General features: G+C 39.4%; 1 protein-coding gene, 1 long non-coding RNA gene and 1 pseudogene across 5 annotated transcripts in view; 2 read left to right on the top strand and 1 right to left on the bottom strand.

Annotated features, from left to right (window-relative positions):
- Nucleotides 1-25753, bottom strand: part of DCX (doublecortin) — a 391029-nt gene that overhangs the window by 204207 nt on the left and 161069 nt on the right. For 3 of the 4 annotated variants that reach the window (XM_070290894.1, XM_070290896.1, XM_070290895.1), the window contains one exon: nt 2852-2986. The exons of the other annotated variant lie outside the window; for it this stretch is intronic. In XM_070290894.1, coding sequence (XP_070146995.1) covers nt 2852-2970 — 119 coding nt within the window. In that variant the 5' untranslated portion in view covers nt 2971-2986. The remainder of the gene's footprint in view (nt 1-2851; nt 2987-25753) is intronic. 4 annotated transcript variants of the gene reach the window in all.
- Nucleotides 12794-13440, top strand: LOC138930047 (GTP-binding nuclear protein Ran-like; annotated as a pseudogene).
- On the top strand, nt 18538-25636 carry LOC138930536 (uncharacterized). The gene is made up of 3 exons (XR_011446219.1): nt 18538-18735; nt 18893-18990; nt 25076-25636. It is a non-coding gene; the product is annotated as an uncharacterized lncRNA (long non-coding RNA).

Genomic DNA, 25753 nt, shown 5'->3' with positions numbered 1-25753 from the left:
TTTTCACTTTCTGCCATAAGGGTGGTATCATCTGCATATCTGAGGTTATTGATATTTCTCCAGGCAATCTTGATTCCAGCTTGTGCTTCATCCAGTCCAGCGTTTCTCATGATGTACTCTGCATATAAGTTAAATAAGCAGGGTGACAATATACAGCCTTGACGTACTCCTTTTCCTATTTGGAACCAGTCTGTTGTTCCATGTCCAGTTATAACTGTTGCTTCCTGACCTGCATATAGGTTTCTCAAGAGGCAGGTAATGTGGTCTGGTATTCCCATCTCTTTCAGAATTGTCCACAGTTTATTGTGATCTACACAGTCAAAGGCTTTGGCATAGTCAATAAAGCAGAAATAGATGTTTTTCTGGAACTCTCTTGCTTTTTCCATGATCCAGCGGATGTTGGCAATTTGATCTCTGGTTCCTCTGCCTTTTCTAAAACCAGCTTGAACATCAGGGAGTTCGCAGTTCACCTGTTGCTAAAGCCTGGCTTGGAGAATTTTGAGCGTTACTTTACTAGCATGTGAAATGAGTGCAATTGTGCAGTAGTTTGAATATTCTTTGGCATTGCCTTTCTTTGGCATTGGAATGAAAACTGACCTTTTCCAGTCCTGTGGCCACTGCTGAGTTTTCCAAATTTGCTGGCATATTGAGTGCAGCACTTTCACAGCATCAGCTTTCAGGATTTGAAATAGCTCAACTGGAATGCCATCACCTCCACTAGTTTTGTTCGTAGTGATGTTTTCTAAGGCCCACTTGACTTCACATTCCAGGATGTCTGGCTCTAGATGAGTGATCACACCATCATGATTATATTGGTCGTGAAGCTCTTTTTTGTACAGTTTCTGTGTATTCTTGCCACCTCTTCTTAATATCTTCTGCTTCTGTTAGGTCCATACCATATCTGTCCTTTATCGAGCCCATCTTTGCATGAAATGTACCCTTGGTATCTCTAATTTTCTTGAAGAGATCTCTAGTCTTTCCCATTCTGTTCTTTACCTCTATTTCTTTGCATTGATGGCTGAAGAAGGCTTTCTTATCTCTCCTTGCTATTCTTTGGAACTCTGCATTCAGATGCTTATATCTTTCCTTTTGTCCTTTGCTTTTTGCTTCTCCTCTTTTCACAGCTATTTGTAAGGCCTCCTCAGACAGCCATTCTTCTTTTTTGCATTTCTTTTCCATGGGGATGGTCTTGATCCCTGTCTCCTGTACAATGTCACAAACCTCATTCCATGGTTCATCAGGCACTCTGTCTATCAGATCTAGTCCCTTAAATCTATTTCTCACTTCCACTGTATAATCATAAGGGATTTGATTTAGGTCATACCTGAATGGTCTAGTGGTTTTCCCTACTTTCTTCAACTTAAGTCTGGATTTGGCAATAAGGAGTTCATGATCTGAGCCACAGTCAGCTCCTGGTCTTGTTTTTGTTGACTGTATAGAGCTTCTCCATCTTTGGCTGCATAGAATATAATCAATCTGATTTCAGTGTTGGCCATCTGGTGATGTCCATGTGTAGAGTCTTCTCTTGTGTTGTTGGAAGAGGATCTTTGCTATGACGAGTGGATTCTCTTTGCAAAACTCTATTAGCTTTTGCCCTGCTTCATTCTGTACTCCAAGGCCAAATTTGCCTGTTACTCCAGGTGTTTCTTGACTTCCTACTTTTGCATTCCAGTCCCCTATAATAAAAAGGACATCTTTTTTGGGTGTTAGTTCTAAGAGGTCTTGTAGGTCTTCATAGAACCGTTCGACTTCAGCTTCGTCAGAGTTACTGGTTGGGGCATAGGCTTGGATTACTGTAATACTGAATGGTTTGCATTGGAAGCAAACAGAGATTATTCTGTCGTTTTTGAGATTGCATCCAAGTACTGCATTTTGGACTCTTTTGTTGACCATGATGGCTACTCCATTTCTTCTAAGGGATTCCTGCCCACAGTAGTAGATATAATGGTCATCTGAGTTAAATTCACCCATTCCAGTCCATTTTAGTTCACTGATTCCTAGAATGTCGACGTTCACTCTTGCCATCTCCTGTTTGACCACTTCCAATTTGCCTTGATTCATGGACCTGACATTCCAGGTTCCTATGAAATATTGCTCTTTACAGCATCAGACCTTGCTTCCATCACCAGTCACATCCACAGCTGGGTATTGTTTTTGCTTTGGCTCCATCCCTTCATTCTTTCTGGAGTTATTTCTGCGCTGATCTCCAGTAGCATATTGGGCACCTACCGACCCGGGGAGTTCCCCTTTTAGTATCCTATCATTTTGCCTTTTCATACTGTTCATGGGGTTCTCAAGGCAAGAATAACGAAGTGGTTTGCCGTTCTCTTCTCCAGTGGACCACATTCTGTCAGACCTCTCTACCATGACCCGTCTGTCTTGGGTGGCCCCACACAGCATGGCTTAGTTTCACTGAGTTAGACAAGGCTGTGGTACATGTGATTAGAGTGGCTAGTTTTCTGTGATTATGGTTTCAGTGTGTCTGCCTTCTGATGCCCTCTCGCAACTCCTACTGTCTTACTTGGGTTTTTCTTACTTTGGACATGGGGTATCTCTTCAAGGCTGCTCCAGCCAAGCGCAGCTGCTGCTCCTTACCTTGGACAAGGGGTAAGGAGCAGCCACGGCTACCCCTCCTGACCTTGAATGTGAAGTAGCTCCTCTTGGCCCTCCGGAGCCCGCGTAGCCACCGCTCCTTGGACGTGGGGTTGCTCCTCTCGGCCGCCTCCCCTGACCTCGAGCCTGTGGTAGCTCTTCTTGTCCACTGCCCTGAGCTCGGGCATGCAGTAGCTTGTCTCTGCTGCCACCCCTGACCTCCTGGATCGGGTAGCTTGTCTCGGCCGCTGCCACTTACCTCGGACACGTGGTAGCTCTTTCGGCTGCTCCTGTGCCGACACAGCCTGGCACTCTCGGTTGCCGCCCTGACCTTGGGCGAGCAGTAGCTTCTCTTGGCCGTGCTTCTGCACTGTCCATCACAGCTGGCACACTTCTGCACAGTCCGTCGTAGCAGGTTTACCCAAGGCATATTGTTTATAGTAAGCAAAGAATTTTAAAAAAAGAACAAATGTTCATCAGTGGAGTAATGGTTGAGTATGTTAAGGGATGTCATTTTGTAGAGTACTACCTAGTTATTGAAAAGAATGAGGCAAATCTCATGTATTGAATAGAAAATATTACTGCAAAGAATTGTTAAATCCAAAATCAAAGTATACAATAAAATGTCCAGTATAATACCATTTTTGTTAAAGTTTCTTTTTTTAAAAAGGCAATAAAAGTAGAAAAGTGACATGATTAGATTTGCCTATTAGATCTAATCCTAAATGTGAAAATAATGTGGCATTTAAAAATCCAGTTTTGTACTGGATAACACAGGGGTGATCCACACATTTGGAAAGATCATTAGAGAAATTATTAATAGTTATTATTCCTCAGGCCTATGAATTTTGAAAAATGTATCCTAAATACATGAAAAAAAATGGAGCAATTAGAATAACTTTGGATTCCCTCGTGGATCCCAAATATTCTTGCCTGAGAAATTCCATGGACAGAGGAACCTGGTGGGCTACAGTCCATGGGGGTCACAAGACTTGGACACAATTGAGTGACTAAACCACCACCAGAGTAACTTAGAATTACAGTCATACCAGAAAAGATGAATGTTCAAAAAAATGAATAGAAAAACAAAAGAATAATAGAATGAAAGCAAACAGGCATATTCTCAATTTTTAAGTTAAGTGGCCTAAAAAAAAAAAAGCCAAATGCAATTGCTAATGATGGAAGTAGAGAGAAGGAGTAAAAACTTGTAAGATAATGCTTAGCTAGGTAATAAAAATGTTTAATAAATAAAGTTTAGAGCTGTTTGAGTTTCATGATAGTGCAGATCTTTGATATGAACAGATTCACTATATGACATATGTGAAAATAAATAAGTGGTTAGAAAACTGTTTTAGTGAGTAGATACAGTCACTGCAAAAATGGTGTTTTGTGAGTGAAATATGTTATAGAGGTATGCAATACTTTGGGGAGTTGTCAGTGTCTCAGGACTTCTTTCTTTTATATGTCAAAGGTCATCTATATACAGAAAGAAATAAAAATAAATATTAACTATAGTACACCAAATGGGTAATGATGATTTTTATTGATTAATATGAATACAAAATATTTAAACTTTTTCTTAATACTCTTCTGTTTTCCAACTGTATCTACAAATGAAATGTAGTCCTTTTATAATCAGAAACAAAACAAAACAAAAAACATGAATTATTAGCTTCTATGCATCACTGGGGAGCTTTCCTCATAGCTCAATCGGTAAAGAATCTGTCTGCAATGCAGGAGACTGGGGTTCGATTCCTGGGTAGGGAAGATCCCCTGGAGAGGAAATGGCAACCCACTCCAGTATTCTTGCCTGGAGAATCCCATTGACAGAGGAGCCTGGCAGGTTATAGTCCATGGGGTTGCAAGAATCAGACACGACCTAGCGACTAAATCACCATCCATCACTGGAAAAGGATTTCCATTGTGTGGAAAAGGATTGTGTCAATGCAATGTTGGTGAGAGTGTAATGTAGAGGAACAAAACTTGCCACCCTAAAATGCTCTTCAGGCTGTAGATTATTTCAAGCTGAAAACGAGCAGGGCCCAAAAGACTCAGGAAGAACCTTAGACCTTCCTCCCAACTGCATAGAGAATGTAGAGAAAGCCAATTCCAAGAAGTGAGATATTATTAATACCATAGATAACTACAGTAAAACTACGTGGGCTAGACAGGGAGGAACCTAGAAAAGTCTGTTAAAATTCCCCTCTGGGTCTCATCATTCTTGTTGATGTGTTGTTCAGTCGACTCTTTGTGACCATTGTTTCTGTGATGGAGTAGCCATCATAGTCAACAAAAGAGTCTGAAATGCAAAACTTGGATGCAGTCTCAAAAAGGACAGAATAATCTCTGCTCATTTTCAAGGCAAACCGCTCAATATCACTATAATCCAAATCTATGCCCTGACCAGTAATGCTGAAGAAGTTGAAGTTGAACGGTTCTATGAAGACCTACAAGACATTCTAGAACTAACAGCCAAAAAAGATGTCCTTTTCATTATAGGGGACTGGAATGCAAAAGTAGGAAGTCAAGAAATACCTGAAGTAGCAGGCAAATTTGGCCTTGGAGTACAGAATGAAGTAGGGTGAAGGCTAATAGAGTTTTGCCAAGAGAACACAATGGTCATTGTTTCTGTACGGCCCAGCAAACATTTGTTTACCAATCATTTGCTTTTTAATTTCCATGTCAATTGCCTTACTCCCCCTTGAAGTCTTAAACCACTACCCCCAACATCCTCTTTTGTTTTTAGCTGAAAATGGTATAAAGGTGAGGTTTTCAGCCTTGTTGGCAAGTTACTCAGTTTTCCTGGGTCTCTTCCATATATACATGTTATTAAACTTTTGTTCAATTTTCTCCTGTTGATCTGTCTCATGTCAATTTCATTTCTAGACCAGCCAGAAGAACCTTGAAATGTAGAGGAATTTTTTTTTCCTTCTTGACAGTAAATAGGTGACCCCTTTTTAGAAGGCAATTAGCTGTATCAATAAAAAGTTTTAGCTTGAAAATCTTCAATCCAGCAATTTCACTTTTCTGTGTGGATATCAGTATACATAAGGACAATTATTGCAGTGTTATAATAGCAGAACTTTGAACAAACCATATTCATCAATGGGTTGTTGGTTAAATAATGTAAGCTATGTATCATTGGAAGGACTGATGCTGAAACTGAAACTCTACTTTGGACACCTGATGCAGAGAGCCAACTCATTAGAAAAGACCCTGATGCTGGTAAGACTGAGGGCAAAAGACGGGGGCAACAGAGAATGAGACAGTTGGAGTCCCTCACCACTGATCACCAACTCAATGGACTTGAGTTTGAGCAAACTCTGGGAGATAGTGAAGGACAGAGAAGCCTGGTGTGCTTCAGTCCATGGGGTCACAAAGAGCCAGACACAACTTAGCGACTGAACAACAACAACAACATACTAAGGAATAAAGGGAAGACAATTAAAAGAACAAGTAAACAATGACATGGAAGGCTGTCCATAGTATGTGGTTGAATGAAAACAAATTGCAGAATAATGTATTTGTAACCTTATTCACTATATGTATACATGTACACAAACATACAAAGACATATTTGCATGAGCATAGAAAAAGTCTTGCCTGGAGAATCCCAGGATTCTCGGGGGAGAATCCCCCGACGGGGGAGACTGGTAGGCTGCCGTCGATGGGGTTGCACAGTCGGACATGACTGAAGTAATTTAGCAGCAGCAGCAGCAGCAGAAAAATCTAGAGATATAGAAATTAAACTGTTCTGTTAAAACAGTGGTTACTTCTGTAAAGGTTAGGGGAAGGGTGGAGAGTGAATATATATTCACTTTATATATTTATATATTGCTTAAGATTTTCTTTTTTAGTCATAAACATGTAAAATCTTGTTAAAAAAAGAGTTTTATCCTGAAAAGGAAATCACTACACATGCACACACACACACACAACACACACACACAACACACACACAACACACACACACACAAAATCAGATAAACTCTTTCCCATCAAAGTGTTAGAAGTTGATTGGAACCATAAAATCTGACCTGAGGAATCAGGTGCAATTTAGCTGAGGGTCTCCAGAGATGCAAAATCCTACCATCAAGGAATGAATGAGTGAGTGAATGGCATTTTAGATTTGGCACAGTAGGAAAAAGAGGTGAATAGTTTTGGGTGAACTGAGGCAGAGGGTGTTCCTAGTGTTTCCACATTATATCACAACACATGAAAGACAACAAACATATTCTCTCAGAGGGTTCAGGGAATCATAGGCTATATTATATAATTTATCTTCAGGTTTAGTTCCAGGAAACCACTCTAAAGTCTTATGTACTGATTCCAACCAGGTCTATGAAGGACTTCCAGGATGACCAGTAAAGTCTAATAACACGGCTAAATTTTCCATTGAATTGAACCTAAATATTTGAATAGATAGCCCTATAACAATATGGTTTTCAATATGTACATTCTTCATGGAACATTATGCTGTGAGTTCCTATTAATTAAATTTAACCTAGACAATATTTATCAGCCCACCACCTTCACTCTCCACTACCAAAAAAGAGAAAATAGAAAAGAAAAAAAGATGGCTGTAATTTGCTTAGACATCCTGGTTTTGTTGAAATGATTTTAAATCCTTTGTTTCTTAATCGATACTTTCCCCTTAGTAATTAAAGCATGGCAATAAATAAGGATGAAGCCTTTTATATTACTTGACAATGACAGGGTCAGGCTCTCAGTCTCAAATTCATCAGCTTGAGATGAGAAGCAGCAGCACAACGGGGGAAACCCATCTGTCTTTATTAAGACTTGGCACCAATAGAGAAAAGCTCATTTAGTAAATGGCAGTTCCCATTCTGCAAAGCGACAGAAAATTTACTGCACTGTCAGCAGGAAAAAAATGATCCACTCAGAGAAAGTTGTTATATTCAGTTCATTCGCTCAGTTGTGTCTGACTCTTTACGACCCCATGGACTGCAGCATGCCAGGCTTCCATGTCCATCACCAACTCTTGGAGTTTACTCAAACTCATGTCCATTGAGTTGGTGATGCCATCCAACCATCTCATCCTCTGTCATCCCCTTTTCCTCCCACCTTCAATCTTTCCCAGCATCAGGATCTTTTCCACTGAGACAGTTCTTCACATCAGGTGGCCAAAGTATTGGAGTTTCAGCCTCAGCATCAGTCCTTCCAATGAATATTCAGGACTGATTTCCTTTAGGATGGACTGGTTGGATCCCCTTGCAGTCCAAGGGACTCTCAAGAGTCTTCTCCAACACCACAGTTCAAAAGCATCAATTTCTTCGGCCCTCAGCTTTCTTTATAGTCCAACTCTCACATCCATACATGACTACTAGAAAAACCATAGCTTTGACTAGGCAGACCTTTGTTGGCAAAGTAATGTCTCTGCTTTTGAATATGCTGTCTAGGTTGGTCATAACGTTTCTTCCAAGGAGCAAGCGTCTTTTAACTTCATGGCTGCAGTCACCATCTGCAGTGATTTTGGAGCCCAAGAAATAAAGTCTCTCACTATTCTCATTGTTTTCCCATCTATTTGCCATGAAGTGATGGGACCAGATGCCATGATCTCAGTTTTCTGAATGTTGAGTTTTAAGCCAACTTTTTCACTCTCCTCTTTCACTTTCATCAAGAGGCTCTTTAGTTCTTCACTTTCTGCCATAAGGGTGGTGTCATCTGCATATTTGAGGTTACTGATATTTCTCCTGGCAATCTTGATTTCAGCTTGTGCTTCCTCCAGCCCAGCATTTCCCATGATGTACTCTGCATATAAGTTAAATAAGCAGGGTGACAATATACAGCCTTGACATATTCTTTTCCTGATTTGGAACAAGTCCTTTGTTATATTAGGGAGATTTAAAGAGAAAGCATTTTAGTGATATTACAGAGGATAAAAATTTCTACCTCATAATACATAGCAAAGTAGAAAAAAATGAGTAAATAAAAAGTTAGGTCATTGTTCATTGTGCCTTTCCCTTCCCTAACACACTTACCTTCTAGACCTATTCCTATCTTTTCCATCATTTATGGCCAGAAATAAACCCCAGATCTACCCAAAGCCCTCCCTAATTTCAATCCAAACTGATTTCATCTTCCTGCCACCAGATTCTTCGAATGGGCATAATTTAGCACACTAAATTTACTATGTATTTTCATCCTCTAGTTATTCAAGTACTGGTTTGCTCTGTCCAACTAGGTTTCAAGTTCCTTGTGGAACGTTTAAGATACCTTAGCACTTGGCAGGGTGCTAGGCAAATAATAAGTGTTCAACAAATGCTTGATAATGAAATTTTTTCTGCTCTAAATCTCATTTTCCATGATGACCATCTTCACTGCACAAGAAACTGAAAAAAAAAAAACCCAATAGCTCAATTTCTTAAATAATTCACAAGTATTTACCAAAGTAATACACACCCAAGGTTAAAACATAATAGAATACAGGAGGGCTTAGTGCAAAGCAACAGATATCTGTTCCACCACATCACATCTCACATTTATGTACACACACACCCCCCCAGGACAGCCCCCTCTATTTGTTTGGCTGTTTCTTCTTGTAGTTGCCTCCTATAATTCTAAAAGATACATGCACCCCAATGTTCACTGTAGCACTGTTCACAACTAAGTCATGGAAGCAATCTAAATGTCCATTGACAGAGGAATGAATAAAGAAGAAGTATACATTTACAATGGAATATTACTCAGCCATAAAGAGAATGAATTAATGCCATTTTCGGGAACATAGATGGACCTAGAGATTATCATACTAAGTGAAGTAAGCAAGACAGAGGAAAACAAGTATCATATAATGTTGCTTGTATATGAAATCTAAAAAAAAAAAAAAGAAAGATACAAATGAATGTGTATACAAAACAGAAATAGACTCAAAGACATAGAAAACAGACTTATGGTTATCAAAGGGGAAAGGGGTGGGGCCAGGGTAATATTAGGAGGCTAACATATACACACTACTATATATAAAGTAGATAACCAATAAGGACCTACTGTATAGCACAGGGAACTAAACGCAGTATTTTATAATAACCTATATGGGAAAAGAGGCTTCCCACATAGCTCTGTCAGTAAAGAATCTGCCTGCAATGCAGGAGACCCTGGTTTGATTCCTGGGTCAGGAAGATCCCCTGGAGAAGGAAATGGCAACCAGTATTCTTGCCTGGAGAATCCCATGGACAGAGGGGCCTGGCAGGCTACAGTCCATGGAGTCGCAAGTGTTGGACACGACTTAGTGACTAAACAACCAACCATATGGGAAAAGAATCTGAAAAAGAATATATATACATAACTAAATCACTGTGTTATACACCTGAAAGTAACATGCCATTGTAAATCAACTATACTTTAATTCAAATAAAGAACACCAAGGTCAATATCATTCTCAAACTTTGTGGGTTACTATTTTCTCTCTGGAAGCTTTGAGGATATCTTTATACTTTTTACTCTGATACTTCATAATAATATACTCTAAAAATTTCTTTGATAATTGTCTCTACTTTGTTCTCTCTTGAATTACTATTAGTCAAATGTTGAATCTCCCTAATTTTCCTTCTGTATATCATGTTATTTTCTATCTCATTTTTCTTCTTTTAGTCTTTCTGTGCTTTCTTTTATATTTCCTCAACTCTCCCAACTTCCCTTGAATTACATCTCAATAATCATATTGTTTTAATTTAATTTTTTTATTTGACCTCTTATTATTTATTTTCAGTTATCCTATTCCTGTTATATAAATGCAATGTTTCCTTGAATCTCTCTGAGTATACTAATTAGGGTGTTTTGCCTCTCTTCTTTGTCTCTCAAGAGCCCTTAATTTTTTTTTTTTTTCTATCTGTACATCATTCTTATGTTGAAAGTTTTCCTTAAATATTTGGTGATCATTGATTCTTTTGTTCACATGGAAGAATGAGACAGTAAAAAAAAAAAAGTGTTTGGGAACTTCATATACATGAATAGGGAGCTAGTCATTTTGTTGTTGGATTTTCTAAATGCAAAAAAAAAAAAATGTGGAGGCCTTTTCTCTTGGACCTCTCAATCTCTTTAAAGAATAATGTATCAATTTTTGGAGCTCATGGAGGATATTTCTGACTACAAGGTATTCTGTTTACCAGACTAGGTGGGGGGGTGGGTAATGGAGAAATCTATAAAAATGACTTATTTAAAAAATCTATAATAATTTATCCCTTCCCCCACCCTTATGCCTTACATCTCACTCATTCTTTTTTTCAAATGTAGCATTTATGCAGAGAAGGGTGACTTTCTCTTTCACTGTATTACCCCTCTGCAAGTATTGTAAACTGTAGCTTCTTCTATACGACTTTGTCAGTTCCTACACCTCCATCTGCTTTCCAGCTTTTATCCAAGTTTCATCCACTAATGGCTCCTTTTCCATTCTCTTCATCATCATGAATTTATATCTTTTGCATTCTTTTGCTGTCTTGAGATGAAGAGGTAATATATGTATGTAATCAATCTGCTGTCTTTAACTTATTGAATTGCATAAAACTGTTTTTTCTTTTGTTTCTGTTTGGCCATGCTGTACAGCTTGCAGGATCTTAGGTCCCCATCCAGGGACTGAACCTGGACCCTTGTCAGTGAAAGTGCCAAGTTTTGACCACTGGACCACTGGGGAACTCCCTATAAACTCCCTAAAAACTCCCTGTTTTGATTTAAGTTTGAGCTCTTACTTTGTTATTTACTTTATTTCTTCTGGAAGTATCATATATATTGCTGTGATGACATTCAGTTGATTTAGTAATAAAAGCCCATTTTATAGGATACTGAAACATTAGAACAGGGAACTTCAATATAGTTCCTTCTTAAGCAGAATTTTATTTTTCAGCTTTGTTAAGATGTAAATAACATATATCTTTCATGTATCACAGGCTTGGCATGGTGAAGGGGCTTGAGTAACTCAAAGAAGCTATGCCATGCAGGGTCACCCACGATGTGCCAATGGGTCATAATGAAGACTTCTGAGGAGGCTTTAAAATGAAAGGCAAGGGAGAAAAGTAAAGATATACCCAACTGAATGCAGAGTTCCAAAGAATAGCAATGAGATATAAGAAGGCCTTCTTAAGTGAACAATGCAAAGACATAGAGGAAATTGATAAAATCAGAAAGACTAGAGATCTCTTCAAGAAAACCAGAGATATCAAGGGAATATTTCATGTAAGGATGGGTACAATAAAGGACAGAAATGGTAAGGACCAAACAGAAACAGAAGAGATTAAGAAGTTTCAAGAATACACAGAAGAACTATACAAAAAAGGTCTTAATGACTTGGATAACCACGATGGTGTGGTCACTCACATAGAGCCAGATATTCTGGAAAGTGAGGTCAAATGGGTCTTAGGAAGCATTTATAAGGACACAGCTAGTGGAGGTGATGTAATTCCAGTTGAGCAATTTCAAATCCTAAAAGATGATGCTGTTAAAGTGCTGCACTCAATATGTCAGCAAATTTGGAAACTCAGCAGTGGCCACAGGACTGGAAAAAGTCAGTCTTCATTCCAATCCCAAAGAAAGGCAATACCAAAGAATGCTCAAATGCTCAAAGTACAATTGTGCTTATTTCACATGATAGCAAAGTAATGCTCAAAATCCTTCAAGCTAGTCTTCAACAGTTATGTGAACCAAGAACTTCCAGATGTACAAGCTGGATTTCGAAGAGGCAGAGGAACCAGAGACCAAATTGCCAACATCTGTTGGATCTTGAGAAAGTAAGGGAATTCCAGAAAAACATCTACTTCTGCTTCATTGACAATGCTAAAGCCTTTATATGAATCACAACAAACTGGAAAGTTCTTAAAGAGATGGGAGACCCCTTACCTGTCTCCTGAGAAAATTGTATGTGGGTCAAGAAATAACAATTAGAACTGGACATGGGACCACTGGTTCAAAATTAGGAAAGGAGTATGACAAGGTTATATATTGCTACCCTGCTTATTTAACTTATATGCAGAGTACATCATGGGAAAAGCTGGACTGGATGAATCACAAGCAGAAATCAAGATTCCTGGGAGAAGTATCGACAAGCTCGAATATGCAGATGATACCACTCTCATGGCAGGAAGTGAACAGGAACTAAACAGCCTCTTAATGAAAGTGAAAAAGGAAAGTAAAAAAGCTGGCTTAGCAGTCAGACAAGCGCAGAGACATTTCTGGAAATAACATTGTGATGGCTGGCCAAGGAGAACTCCAAGTTCAGTTCAAACTTGTTTTGGTTGGTGATGGTATTACTCGAAAAACTACATTTGTGAAACATCATCTGACTGGTGAATTAGAGAAGTATGTAGCTACCTTGGGTGTTGAGGTCCATCCTCTTGTGTTCCATACCAACAGAGGACTGATTAAGTTCAATGTATGGGATACAACTGGTCAGGAGAAATTTGGTGGACTGAGAGATGGCTATTATATACAAGCTCGGTGTGCCATTATGATGTTTGCTGTAACATCGGGGGTTACATACAAGAATGTGCCTAACTGGTATAGAGATCTAGTATGAGTGTGTGAGAACATCCTGATTGTGTTGTGTGGCAACAAAGTGGATATTATGGACAGAAAGGTTCAGGCAAAGTCAATTGTCTTCCACTGAAAGAAGAATCTTCAGTACTATGACATTTCTGCCAAAAGAAACTACAACTTCGAAAAGCCCTTCCTCTGACTTGCTAGAAAACTGATCGGAGACCATTACCTGGAGTTTGTCACCATGCCTGCTCTTGCCCTGCCAAAGTGGTCATGGACCCAGCCTTGGCAGCACAGTACAAGCATGATTTAGAGGTTGCTCAGACAACTGCTCTCCTGGATGAAGATGATGGCTTGTGAGAAAGTGAAGCTGGGGCCCAGCATCAGAAGTCTAGTTTTATATGCAACTGTTCTGTGATGTCAGTGGTGCAGCGTGTTTGCTACTTTATTACATAGCTAAATAGAACATGTGCTTAATCTTTGGACGCTGAAGGAGATGGATGGGCTTTGGAGTCAATGTGGCAGTTTAAAAAAAAAAACCTTCATTTTTTGGGACCTGCATATTAAGGTGTCTTGGAACACAGTTGTTTCCTCCTTGAGTTTCAAATATATGACTGCTATAGTCACATGACAATATTGAGAGATGGAATCTTGTTTGTTACTGTCATTCCCATTCTTTTTTGTTTAGAATCAGAATAAAGTTGTATTTCAAATATCTAAAAAAAAAAAAAAAAGCTGGCTTAAAACTCAACATTCAAAAAATTAAGACCATAACATTCAGTCCCATCTCATCATGGCAAATAGATGGGGAAAAAGTGGATACAGGGACAGATTTGCTTTTCTTGGGCTTTTCTTGGGCTTTTCTTGGACTGCATGAAGATCAAAACACTCAATCCTAAAGGAAATCAGCCCTTAATATTCATTGGAAGAACTGATGCTGATGCTCCAGTACTTTGGCCACAATGCAAAGAGCCTAGTCATTGGAAAAAAACCCTGATGCTGGGAAAGACTGAGGGCAGGAGAAGGGGAGCAACAGAGGATGAGATAGTTAGATAGCAGCACCACTTGAACAAACTCCAGGAGATAATAGGGAAGCCCGGTGGGGAAGCCTGGTGTGCTACAGTCCATGAGGTTGCAAAGAGTTAGACATGATTTAGCGACTGAACAACAACAAACAGATATATAACACGTGAAGTTTAAGGTGTACAATGTGAAATACATGTCTGCATGTGTGTTAGTCTCTCAGTTGTGTCCGACTCTTTGTGACTCCATGGACTGTAGCCTGCCAGGCTCTTCTGTCCATGGAATTCTCCAGGCAAGAATACAGGAGCAGGTAGCGATTTTCTTCTCCAGGGGATGTTCTAGGGATAGAACCCAGGTCTCCTGCATTGTAGGCAGATTCTTTACCATCTGAGCCACCAGGGAAGCCCCAATGTGTGTGTGTGTGTATATATATATATATATATATATATATATATATATATATGTATAAGCACAAATATATCGTTCAAAAAACAAAGATCATGACATCTGCTCCTATCACTTCATGGCAAATAGATGGGGGAAAACTCTAAACAGTCTCAGATTTCATTTTCTTGGGCTCAAAAAATCAATGCAGATGGTGACTGCTGCCATGAAATTAAAAGACACTTGCTCCTTGGAAGCAAAGCTATGACAAACCTAGACAGTGTGTTAAAGAGCAGAGACATTACTTTGTTGACAAAGGCCTGTATAGTCAAAGCTTTGGTTTTTCCAGCAGTCATGTATGGCTGTGGGAGCTGGACCCTAAAGAAGGCTGAGCACTGAAGAATTGTTGCTTTCAAACTATGGTTTTGGAGAGGACTCTTGAGAGTCCCTTGGACTGCAAGGAGATCAAACCAGTCAATCCTAAAGGAAATCAACCCTGAATATTCATTGGAAGGACTGGTGCTGAAGCTGAAGCTCCAATACTTTGGCCATAATGCAAGGAACCAATTCATTGGAAAAGACCCTGATACCAGGAAAGATTGAGGGCAAGAGGAGGAGTCAACAGAGGATGAGATGGTTGGATGGCATCACTGACTCCAAGGACATGAGTTTGAGCAAACTCAGGGAGATAGTGAATACAGGAAAGCCTGGCATGCTGTAGTTCATGGGGTCACAAAGAGTTGGACATGACTTAGTGACTGAAAAACAACAGCCATATAGATTTATAAATAAATATACATATATTTCATATATATATATTTAAGGTGTACCATGAGAGTATGATTTGAAATATACATGCATGGCAGACTTTAAGGTGAGCATTTCCAAGGGGTAGCTGCTACATGACTAACCTAGCTTTCCAAACCATGGGGAAAATAAAAATCCAGCACATGATCAATTGAAAACATTGACAGATTTAATCTATACTTAGTAAACTCATTTGGCCAAGGTCATCAATGTGAGTGGTGAAAATAGGAGCAGTACTTGGACCAATCACCACATGTAGTCCAAGTCAGAGAGTGCTATTATCTCATTATAAACATATAACAAGAAGGTAAGAAATTACATTATCACAGTGCTAGAGCTTAGCTACCGAGGCTGCTGAGGCTGGGGGTGGGGGGACCCTTCTTTTAAAAAAGGGAATAAGCAAGCTCTGAATTTGAATAGCGTGAGCTAGGTTTTACTGGGTTAAAGGGTTATTTTTAAAAGGGAGAATTAGAATTCTAATCATGACAATCCAACATTATGGATTCACTTTCTTATTTTTAAGGTCTTGCAAGCCCTTCTAGAACTTTGACATTTTTACCCCCAGGGGAATCAGAAGTGAGCCAGAAAGAGCTGCTGATTTGCAGAAAGTAAGAAGTGGATCTTAGATAGAAAGAGCTTTAGTACCAGGGCAGAAGTATGATACAGTGGTTAGGAGCATAGGTTTAGACTCAGGCACACCTGGGTTAAGATTTTAAGCTCCATCACTTACTAGTTGTGTGATCTTGAACAAATAATTTAACCTCTGTAAAATTCAGTTTTCCCTTCTGTAGTTTGTAAAGTGAACTAAGCTCTGTCAAGCTGTGGTGCCTCTGGACAGGCAACTCCCTCTGCCTTCAATACCACTCACCTCCTCTGCTGCTGCTGCTAAGTCGCTTCAGTCGTGTCCGACTCTGCGTGACCCCAGAGACGGCAGTCCACCAGGCTCCTTCGTCCCTGGGATTCTCCAGGCAAGAGTACTGGAGTGGGGTGCCATCGCCTTCTCTGACTCACCTCCTCTAACCCTGACCAATTCTTACTCATCCTTCAGATCTCTAACCATATTGCCACTTCCAGGAAGTCACAATTCCCTAGAGTTACGTAATGCTCTCCTGTATCTCCTCCCCAAGGATCCTAAATACAACTTCAAATATAAGAAATGTATGATAATTGGTGGTTTTAAAAAATTTGTTTCTTCCACACATTAGGAGCCAGCAAACAAGGGCCTGTGGGCTAAATCTGACCCGTGACCTCTTTTTAGCTTCCAAGAATGGTTCTTCATTTTTATAGAATTGATTTTATAAAAAGAAGAATATGCAACAGAGATCTTAAGTGTCCCTCAAAGCCTAAAATATTTACTATCTGGCCCTTTATGGAAAAAGGTCAGCATTTGCTGACCCCTGCCATAGACCATAAAATCTGAGGGTAAGGACTATTTTTCATTTCATAGTATGTCTAATTCTTAGCACATAGGCACTCAGATATTCACTGAGGGAAGGAATGAATTAACGTTTATAACCAGCATTTTTTTAAAGTATAATTAATGATAGAATCAAAACACAACTTTATTTTGTCTCCCAATGTCCAATAAAATATACCCCTTTGGTATAAAATTTCTCTGACCTTGGATGGAAACTTGGACAAGGCCTATGACTTTTCTGTTCATTCCTTCAAGAATAAACAGTCCTAAAATCACTCAAAATCACAAAACACAGTCTTGATTCAGTAATCAGGATATATTCAGTCTAATATATTAATCAAATTCTTCAAGTTTTACTAAGAAATAAGGTCTGCCCTCCCACCCCACACTGAGGCCTATAGATGCTGGCCATCTGTCTTTGGAGAAGAGGGGGATGATAGCTTTTCTTCCTTTTCTCCCCACTTGCCAGTTCTGATTTGGACCCTCACCAATGTGGGAGCAGGAAGAAGGACAAGAGGTAAAGGGATTGGTCATTTCTTCCTCGGTAGAAGAAATGGCTCCCCACTCTCTAGGTCTCTGGATCTTCTTTGGGTTCTTTAAATGTCCTCATGACTGAGGATCCCTCAGCGATACTATTTGGGAGACCTGGGTTTATAATTTATATCTAGGTTGGTAGTTTACAGCTCTTTCCTCCACCCCTAGGAATCCAATAGTTATCTCCAGTCTTTTTTTTTTTTTCTCTTGCTGGGGTCTCTACATCTAGGTGGTTCTATTAGACTGTGCCCAGTGTGACCCCACATTTGTTCTCCTTATCTCTAGCATGGCAGACTTTTGATTGATTCCCAGGAAATCATCAAACATCCCTTGCCTGATAAATTCTTATTTGTAAAATGAGAATAATAATATCCAAACTACAGAGTTGTTGCAAGGATTAAATGAAATTCTCTACATTAAATGCTTGACATGGAGTAAGCACTCAAGAAATGTTAATCTGCTTCCTCTTGCCACAATATATAAAACATGTGCATGCGTGCTAAGTGGCTTCAGTCGTGTCTGACTCTGTGCAACCCTATCAACTGAAGCCTGCTAGGCTTCTCTGTCCATGGGATTCTTGAGGCAAGATTACTGGAGTAGGTTGCCATGCCCTCCTCCAAGGGAGGAGGAACATGGAGGAACATGGGAATCTCCAAGGGAACTTCCCAACCCAGGGATTGAACCCATATCTCTTATGTCTTCTGCATTGGCAGGCTGTTTCTTTATCACTAGTGCCACCTGGGAAGTCCCATATAAAACACAGTAATGGCACTTAAACTACAGTTGGATGAATTACTTATAGTGGTACATATACCCGGGATAAATATGTCTTATTTAAATATATTCTACTTAAAGCTTAGACCCCCTCCCCCATTAGAAACTCAGACCTAGATTCTAAGACTGATGTTAAATCTCCACAAAAACTTCAAAATAAAAGAATTCAGTTGGTGCCTTAAAAAAAAAAAAAAAAAAAAATTTCCCAAACCTGGGGAAATACATGTACACATACTGTTTATAAAATGGAATTGTTTAAATATCACTACATCCTGTCATGTTTGGTTTCAATTCTACACATATATCAATTACTATAAAACCTAAGATGAAAAAAGTCTTGAATTGAGCAGGAGATCTGATTTCCTTAAATGTCCTATGAAGAGGCTTTTACTAAAAAACAGGGAGTCTTCGCTAATCCTACAGATTCATGAAGAAACCTCGAAGGGGTTAAAGTGGAAGCTAAGACCAACTTTGCTTCTGAGCTTCTCTCTTATCTCCTCCCTCTGAGGCTCCCAGCCGCTAAAGCAAAGCAGAGCTGATTCACTACCTTTCCCGCACTCTCTAAACTGTTGCCTGCGAAAGAGGAACTGGGGACTTAACTATTCAGGCTGCTTCCAGTCAAGTGTTCCGGATGGTATATACACATCCAAAGGGACAATTCTCTAGGCAGTTCGGGGTTTACAAGGAGCAGGCATCTGAAACCGCGCTCTGAAGCTGTAAGTGGCAACCGGCGTTTTAAGTCACTAATAGAGGGTGCTTTTCTCTTTTGCGCTGGGAAGATCTGACTCTTCAGGAGGATGAAGCAGAAAGCGTATTTTGCATGAACATAGTCCTGTTTCTCTGGCAAAACAAGGCTTTCTTTCTATTTTCCAGATATTCCAAAGATGTTCTTGAACAACTTGCCCGTCGGTGTAAGCTTCAAAAGGGATCCTTAAAAGGCAGCCCCATTCATCCCATGAGCCACGAGAAAGGTAAGAGAGACTTGGAAATATGATGATGTTATTTATGGTGAAAATGCGGTTACTTATCCGCAGGTGTGACAAACCGGCACTGTATGCCGCGGAAGATAACAGCAGCTCTCACTTAAAACGCTTATTACTTAATGGCTTCAGCGATTGAAGAAGCGCTTGCGGCTGGAATTGTTTTTTCACAGGCTCCTGTGGAACTAGATTCTCTAACAGTTCCCACCCCGACCCCCTTAGTTTTTCTCCCCTACACCGGGCAGGTAATACGAACAGAATGCGTTAATTCCTTAAAGCTATTGCAAGAGCCAAAACTCTCTTCTGAGTTGTTTCACTGATCATTTTCCTTAGCTATGTGGTGAGATTTCAGCTCTGAAATTCTATAAGCAGGTGTCATTTGGAAAAATATAGAATTGCCAATTATTTCAGAACTTTATCACATTAAAGACAAGCAAAAGGAACTATGGGGAGCTCCTTGAGGACCAAAACGGATCAGGTTACACATCTCTATATCCCCAGTACTTCGTAGGGGGCCTGGTAATTGGTTTGCACTCAAAGGTTTGCTGAATGTGTCAGTCTGAATATATACAGAACTTTGTTTCTCTTATTAGAAATGTTTCACCCTAGGAATTCCTCTTCACGTTCTGTTTTCGTTTTAAGGAGCAAAATTCATGGTCTGGGTATGTATGTTATTTTGCTTTTGTGAGGTTATATATACTGTGCTGACGCTGACCATAATTGGAGACTTGGCCGATTCAATGTTCATACCAAAATCATGATTTTTGTGTTTTTTTTTTTTTGCCAAGAGTTTTATGTACCAAGTTAATGACAAAACATACAATCAGAAAATCAGAGGTTCATTCACATTGCTTGTAGGTGTTTTGATTTACGTTAGAAGTAAACCAGATGTCCAGGCTAATGTTGGACATTGGCCAGTTATTAAGTTAATCTCTTTCCATTTTCCCTTCCCCCAATCTCCCCTCCCATTTTCCTTTCTTCCTCTCTTTTCCAATGTTTTCCTCCTACCCTATCTTCATCTGTGCCTCTTAACCACTCATTTCCTCCTGCCTCTTATCAGCACTTCTCACACCTTCTCACATTTTTCCGTCCTTCTCCCCCCCTTTCCTCCATCTCCCTTCTTTTCCTAATGCCTTTCCTATTTTCTTATTCCTCACTCTCCTTATCTCTTATCAGCTTTCCATTACTTTTACAAAGACTAGAGACTGATTTTCATTTTATTAGCTTTCCAGAAAAAAAAGTAGGATACTATAATCTTACAAAGGTCTTTCCACAATAACTAGATTTTTAAGAATTAATAGAATTTTGGCTTCTTTTGAAATTGCATGGTTGTTTTTCTTTTCAAATGGTCCAGACCTTTTAATAGAGCAATCACATTGTCTGTGAAACTCATCAATTAGTTAGCTAAGAGAGCTATGGTGATCCTGTTTGGAAAGCTTTTATGAGAAGTTGTCACAGATATAGGAACAGATTAAGAAAGAGGACCCCCTTCACCCATATCTAGCTTTTCATCTACTCATTTCAAAATCCTTCAGATTTAAGGAACTGAACTGATAGACCTCTCTGAATTGAACAGGATGTTTGGTGTTCGGCAGACACAGAGGTTTTAAGAAATATATGGTTAGTTTTCGAAACCCTCAAATGAAATGTTTAAAGAAGTTGACAAACTGTTTATGAGAGTATTATTATTTACAGATTCTTCAAGCTTCATAGAATTCTAATAAATATTTAATAAATCGTTAGATCTTAAGGAAAATTCAGGGTTGATTGTGTTAGAGGTAGTATTATTAATTGTTAATGAAAAGCATCTATAGACACAACTGAACTGTCTAAAACTTCAGGCCATAAACCCACTCCATGTATAGTTTTCCTTTAAAATCATGGAACTGAAATAATTCAAGAGCAAAGTTTCTAACAAAGTGATTATTCCCTTTTTTTTTTTTTTTTTTTTGGCGGTGGCACACAGCTTGCAGGATCTTAGTTCCCTGTCCAGGGGTTGAACCCAGCTCCACAGCAGTGAAAGTGCCAAGTCCAAACCACTAGACTGCCAGGGAACTCCCCAAAAGTGATTATTCCTTAATTCTAGGTTATACTCAGAAATTTAAGTCTTCTTTGCACAGTAAGAGATAGAAGAGTTGGGGAGGGAAATAAAAAGGGAGTTTCAGGCACTTCCCCAACCTTTATTATCTATTGAAACAGAGATAACACTGTGCTTCTCTCCAGATTGTCAGTGTTAAGTGCATTTCTTCAGTCATATCCATGCATTTATTCAGTAATTATTGAGCAGCTATTGTAAGCACGGTTATATAAGGGATCACGTGCGTACATGTATGCTCAGTCAAGGCTGACTCTTTATGATCCCATGCACTGCAGCCTGCCAGGCTCCTCTGTCCATGGAATTTTCCAGGCAAGAATAGTGGAGTGGGTTTCTATTTTCTCCTCCAGGGGACCTTCCTGACCCAGAGATTGAACCTGTGTCTCCTGCATTGGCAGGCGGATTCTTTTGCCACTGAGCCACATGGGAAGCGAATGGAAGGTTGAAAAAGATCCTCAAGGAGTGTATAAATTACAACTTGGGAAAAAACACAGAAAATAGATACTTACAATATTAGGTGAATGTAACTTCTCTAGGAGGGTTAGAGAGCCTGTGGAAATTAGGATTTGATAAGAAATCAAGGTCAGTTTCATGAGCTGAACTATGAAGAATGGTACCATTTCCCCAAGCAGATATATACAAAGATAGAAGGAACAGATCAAACAAAAAACATGAAGGCAGGGAAATAGGTGTCAATGAGCATTACAGCTTGATTGGAAAGTAAGGTAGTGGAAGGAATTAAAGTCAGCCAGGACCAGGGCATGGACAGCCTTGAATGCCAAGCTAAGGAGAATGGAATAAAGTTAAAAGGTAATATGTGGGCTACCAAATATTTATTCCTTTTTCATCCTATAAGAATAGTTATAAATAAATCATATAGTGATGCAGTATAGAGTAAAATGCACAAAACAAAGAAGACATATAGCTTGATACTTTTTTTTAATAAAGTTCAAAACAAAAATAAAAAACAGTGTTTAGGCATGGGGTGTGTGTGTAAATAAAAGCAAGGTAATGATTAACAAAATTCAGAATATTAAATTTGATAGGGAGGAGCATAGGTAGGCATCATGTAAATTATTATTCTCAGTCTTACAGTCAGTAGGTTCTTGTTCACAGGTGTTTGTTCATGGGTGTTACTAAGTAAACAAATAAAAGAGAACTTGGAGGCACCCATGATGACAGTGTGCCTAACCAGGGAGTCTGACTTATCCAAATATGTGTACTTGGAGGTCCATGGGAGACTAAAAAGACAGTAACCTACTATTGGGACTTTTCCCACTTGGACAGCACTAACAGTGAGTGTTGATTTTCCTACTGCTTGTGTTCTGGAGGCCAGGTAAAACAAGTGTGCCTCCATGTAGGCTGCTGGGGACTGTCACAGTCCTGACTCTCAGGCGCTTCATTCTATTTGTAGAGTGGTGCTTCTCAGCCCTGGCTGCATATCAAAACCACGTGGACCTTTACGTACTACAGCTGTTTGGGCCTCCCCCTACACAAACCTACTGCATCAGAACCTCTGAGGAAAGGCCCCAGATAGACATATTTTCAAAAAGTTTAGTAAGTGATCCTAAGGGCAGCAGGGACTGGAAACCATTCCTTGCAGAGTGTACTTAGAAACTCTGAATGGGTAGCTTGTCACAAATATAGATTTCAGGGTCCTATCCAGAGAGACTCTGATCTAGAGAGCAAGGGGAAAGGCCTAGAAATCTGCATTTGTAAGACAAATCTTCCACGTGATTCTGATGAAGGAACTTCCTTCAGAAACACTGCCCCAAAGGTTCCAAAATCCTAGGGCCTCAGGGAGATCACTCTGTGTATTCGTTCGTTTCCTAGGGCTGCCATAAACAAAGTACTACAAACTAGGTGGCTTAAAACAGAAATTTATTCTCTTAGGTCTGAAGGCTAGAAGTCTGAAATCAAGGCATCAACAGGGCCATGCTCTCTCTGCACTCTGTAGAGTAAAATTCTTCCCTGACTCTTCTGGCTTCTGGGGTTTACTGGCAATCCTTGGTCCCCCCTGGTTTGTAGGTGCATCATTCCAGTCTCTGCCTCTGCGTTCCCCCTGTATACCTTTGCTTTCTCTTCTTATGAGGACACCAGTCATACTGGATTTAGGGCCAACCTAATGACCTCGTTTGAACTTGACTACATGTGCAAAGACCCCCCCTTTTTTTTTTTACAAAGAAGGTCACATTTGCAGGTACTGGGTGTTAGGACTTCAGCATGACTTTTTTGGGGACACAATTCCATCTGTGGCACTCTTTTAAATAGTTTTTAAAAGTAGGGTCCCCAAACAACCAACTGAACAGTTTAGCTTTGTTCTTTAGCTGGGATATCTAGATAGAAAAACTGATAGTTAACTCTCAAAGCCCGATATGCAAAGGGTCACCTGAAAATCTTGTGCTTAGAATACGTATTCCTGGGCCTTGATCCAAAATATTTGAACTCAGTAGGCCTGGTGAAGGGCCTAGGAGTCTACATTTTAAGTAACGTAGGAGGTTCATGCATCACATTCTTGAGAAAAACTGGATTTAGGAGAATAAGAAAGGTCGAGAATCCAGTGGTCTGGGGAGAAAGAGCTCCCAAGAACAGACCTTGAAATCTGCATTTGTAACAAGCTACTCAGTTGAACCACTGCCTTTGGGGCTGGTGTTTTTAGGGAACAAAAGGATACCTATGTAATTACCTTTTCCACTTGTTAGTGAATCAGAAATCAAAATAGATGTACATTTAAGTATTGCAAAAAATGTTTCCTAGCCTATAGTTCCAAAGACAGTAGAAAGATACCCTGTCCCTTTGCTCTTGTTTCTGTGAACCAGGTGGTTCTGCACAGGCGATAGAGGCCATAGGTAGGTAGGCTAAGAATCATGCAGATTACAGAAATTACAGTACCATGAGCTAGTAAATATAAACTTTAAGCTGAAGTGCTCCCAGGCTGGGGGAAAATTCAAGATTATAGGAAGAGTAATGTGATTGTTGGAGCTATTTCTATTAACGCTCCTTGGGCATGTTAACAAGTGACAGAATTGGGCTACCTTGTCAGCTCTTTGCCACTGTTGCACATGGAAGCTTAACAGGTGATGGTAGTTTATGTTTTGTTTTGTTTTTTTTTAGTCACCTATATTCAAAATTCATGTTGGGAAAAACAAGCTAAATTATTTTGGAAGCCGTCAACAGCAAATAGTTGACCCTATTTACACACTGGAATGTTTTTGCCAATAAAGACAACAGTCCATCTTTACCATTAATGAAAGATGAAGTTACTTGCTCAGAACAAACACACCCTTTCAATTACTTCTGATCTACAAATACTGGGGAGTAGGGGTGTATTCTTACCCCACAGTCCTAAATGAGAGACAGAGAACACAAAAACAAAATTGGGGGAAGCCTAAATTCCTGAAAATTTCATAATTTGTTAAAGTGACCCATGGCACTGGGACCTGGGGTTTGAAAAAACAAATCCTTAGATTTAGATCTTCATTTAAGTGCTAGGTTTTCTCGGTTAAACTAAAGCAGTGGTTTTCAGTCCTGGCTGTATTTTATTTAGAGTCATTTGGGGAACTTTTTAACAATACCAGTGCTTGGACCCCACCTAAGACCAGTAAAATCTCAATCTCTAGAGTGGTGAGCAGGCCCAACTGTGGAGATTATGATTCAGAAAGTCTAGATTGGGGCCCAGGGTCTATATTTTAATAAGTACTTCAGAATTTTATGACCAGTTAGTTTAGAAAACACTGTCCTACTCTAGCCAAGTTATTAGCTGCTGTCCTCTGACTGGAATTTTTATTTAACCTTGTAACAGGTATACTACTTAGAAAAAAAAAAAGCATTCAAAATGATAAAAACTCAGGATACCATTTTAAAACTATATTTCCCATCTAAAACCATTTTGCAATATATCAGTTAATTTTTATTTCAAAAGAAATCACCATCTCTGTTTCTTAGATACCCGAATCTTTTATTTTTGTTTTTGATTTTCAGGAAAATAAATCTGTTGAGGAATTTGAAGAGTCAAATCTTCTGAGCCTAGACCTACTGCTGTCAGCATCTCTGAGACCTCCTCCATCTGAGAATCACCAGGTCTGACAACACTTTCCCTCCGGCCTACATTGAGGGAGGTCAACAAAACTGCAGAAAAGTTGCATTCTCTAGACTGCCAACCCTCAAGCTGTGGCAGTTGGGAAGATACCTTACAAGCTCCATCCTTATGGGGGATTCAGAAAGACAAGAAGGGCAAAAACTCAGATATGCTGAGCTGGAAATATACAAAAGCTTTTAGAAAATCTCCCCACAGAAGAATCCAATTAAATTCACATAATTAATGCACACATTAGATAAGCTGTAGATAAAATAGAATGCTTTCTCCCTCCACCAAAACATAGAAAAAGTCTGATTTAATACTCAGATATGCTTGTCCTCATACCAGTATTATAAAGCAGTTTTGCCATATTTATTTTGATCAGTATAGGAGTAGGACTGTGGAAAATAAAATATTTTATTTATATTTTAAGAAAGTGGTTAAGAAGTTCTGATAAAAAAAAACTATTTGGGAGAGGGGTGCTGTGCTGGAAAATAGAGACGGTGTGGCAACTGCCAAATTAGAATATCATTTTCTTGCTTATGCAATACTGACTTGGCTCTGGTTGTGATTGTTTGATT

Source organism: Ovis canadensis, chromosome X (assembly GCF_042477335.2).
Source record: "Ovis canadensis isolate MfBH-ARS-UI-01 breed Bighorn chromosome X, ARS-UI_OviCan_v2, whole genome shotgun sequence".
NCBI lineage: Eukaryota > Metazoa > Chordata > Mammalia > Artiodactyla > Bovidae > Ovis > Ovis canadensis.
Note: the sequence above shows the minus strand (reverse complement) of the source record. Positions and strands in the feature narration are given on the sequence as shown.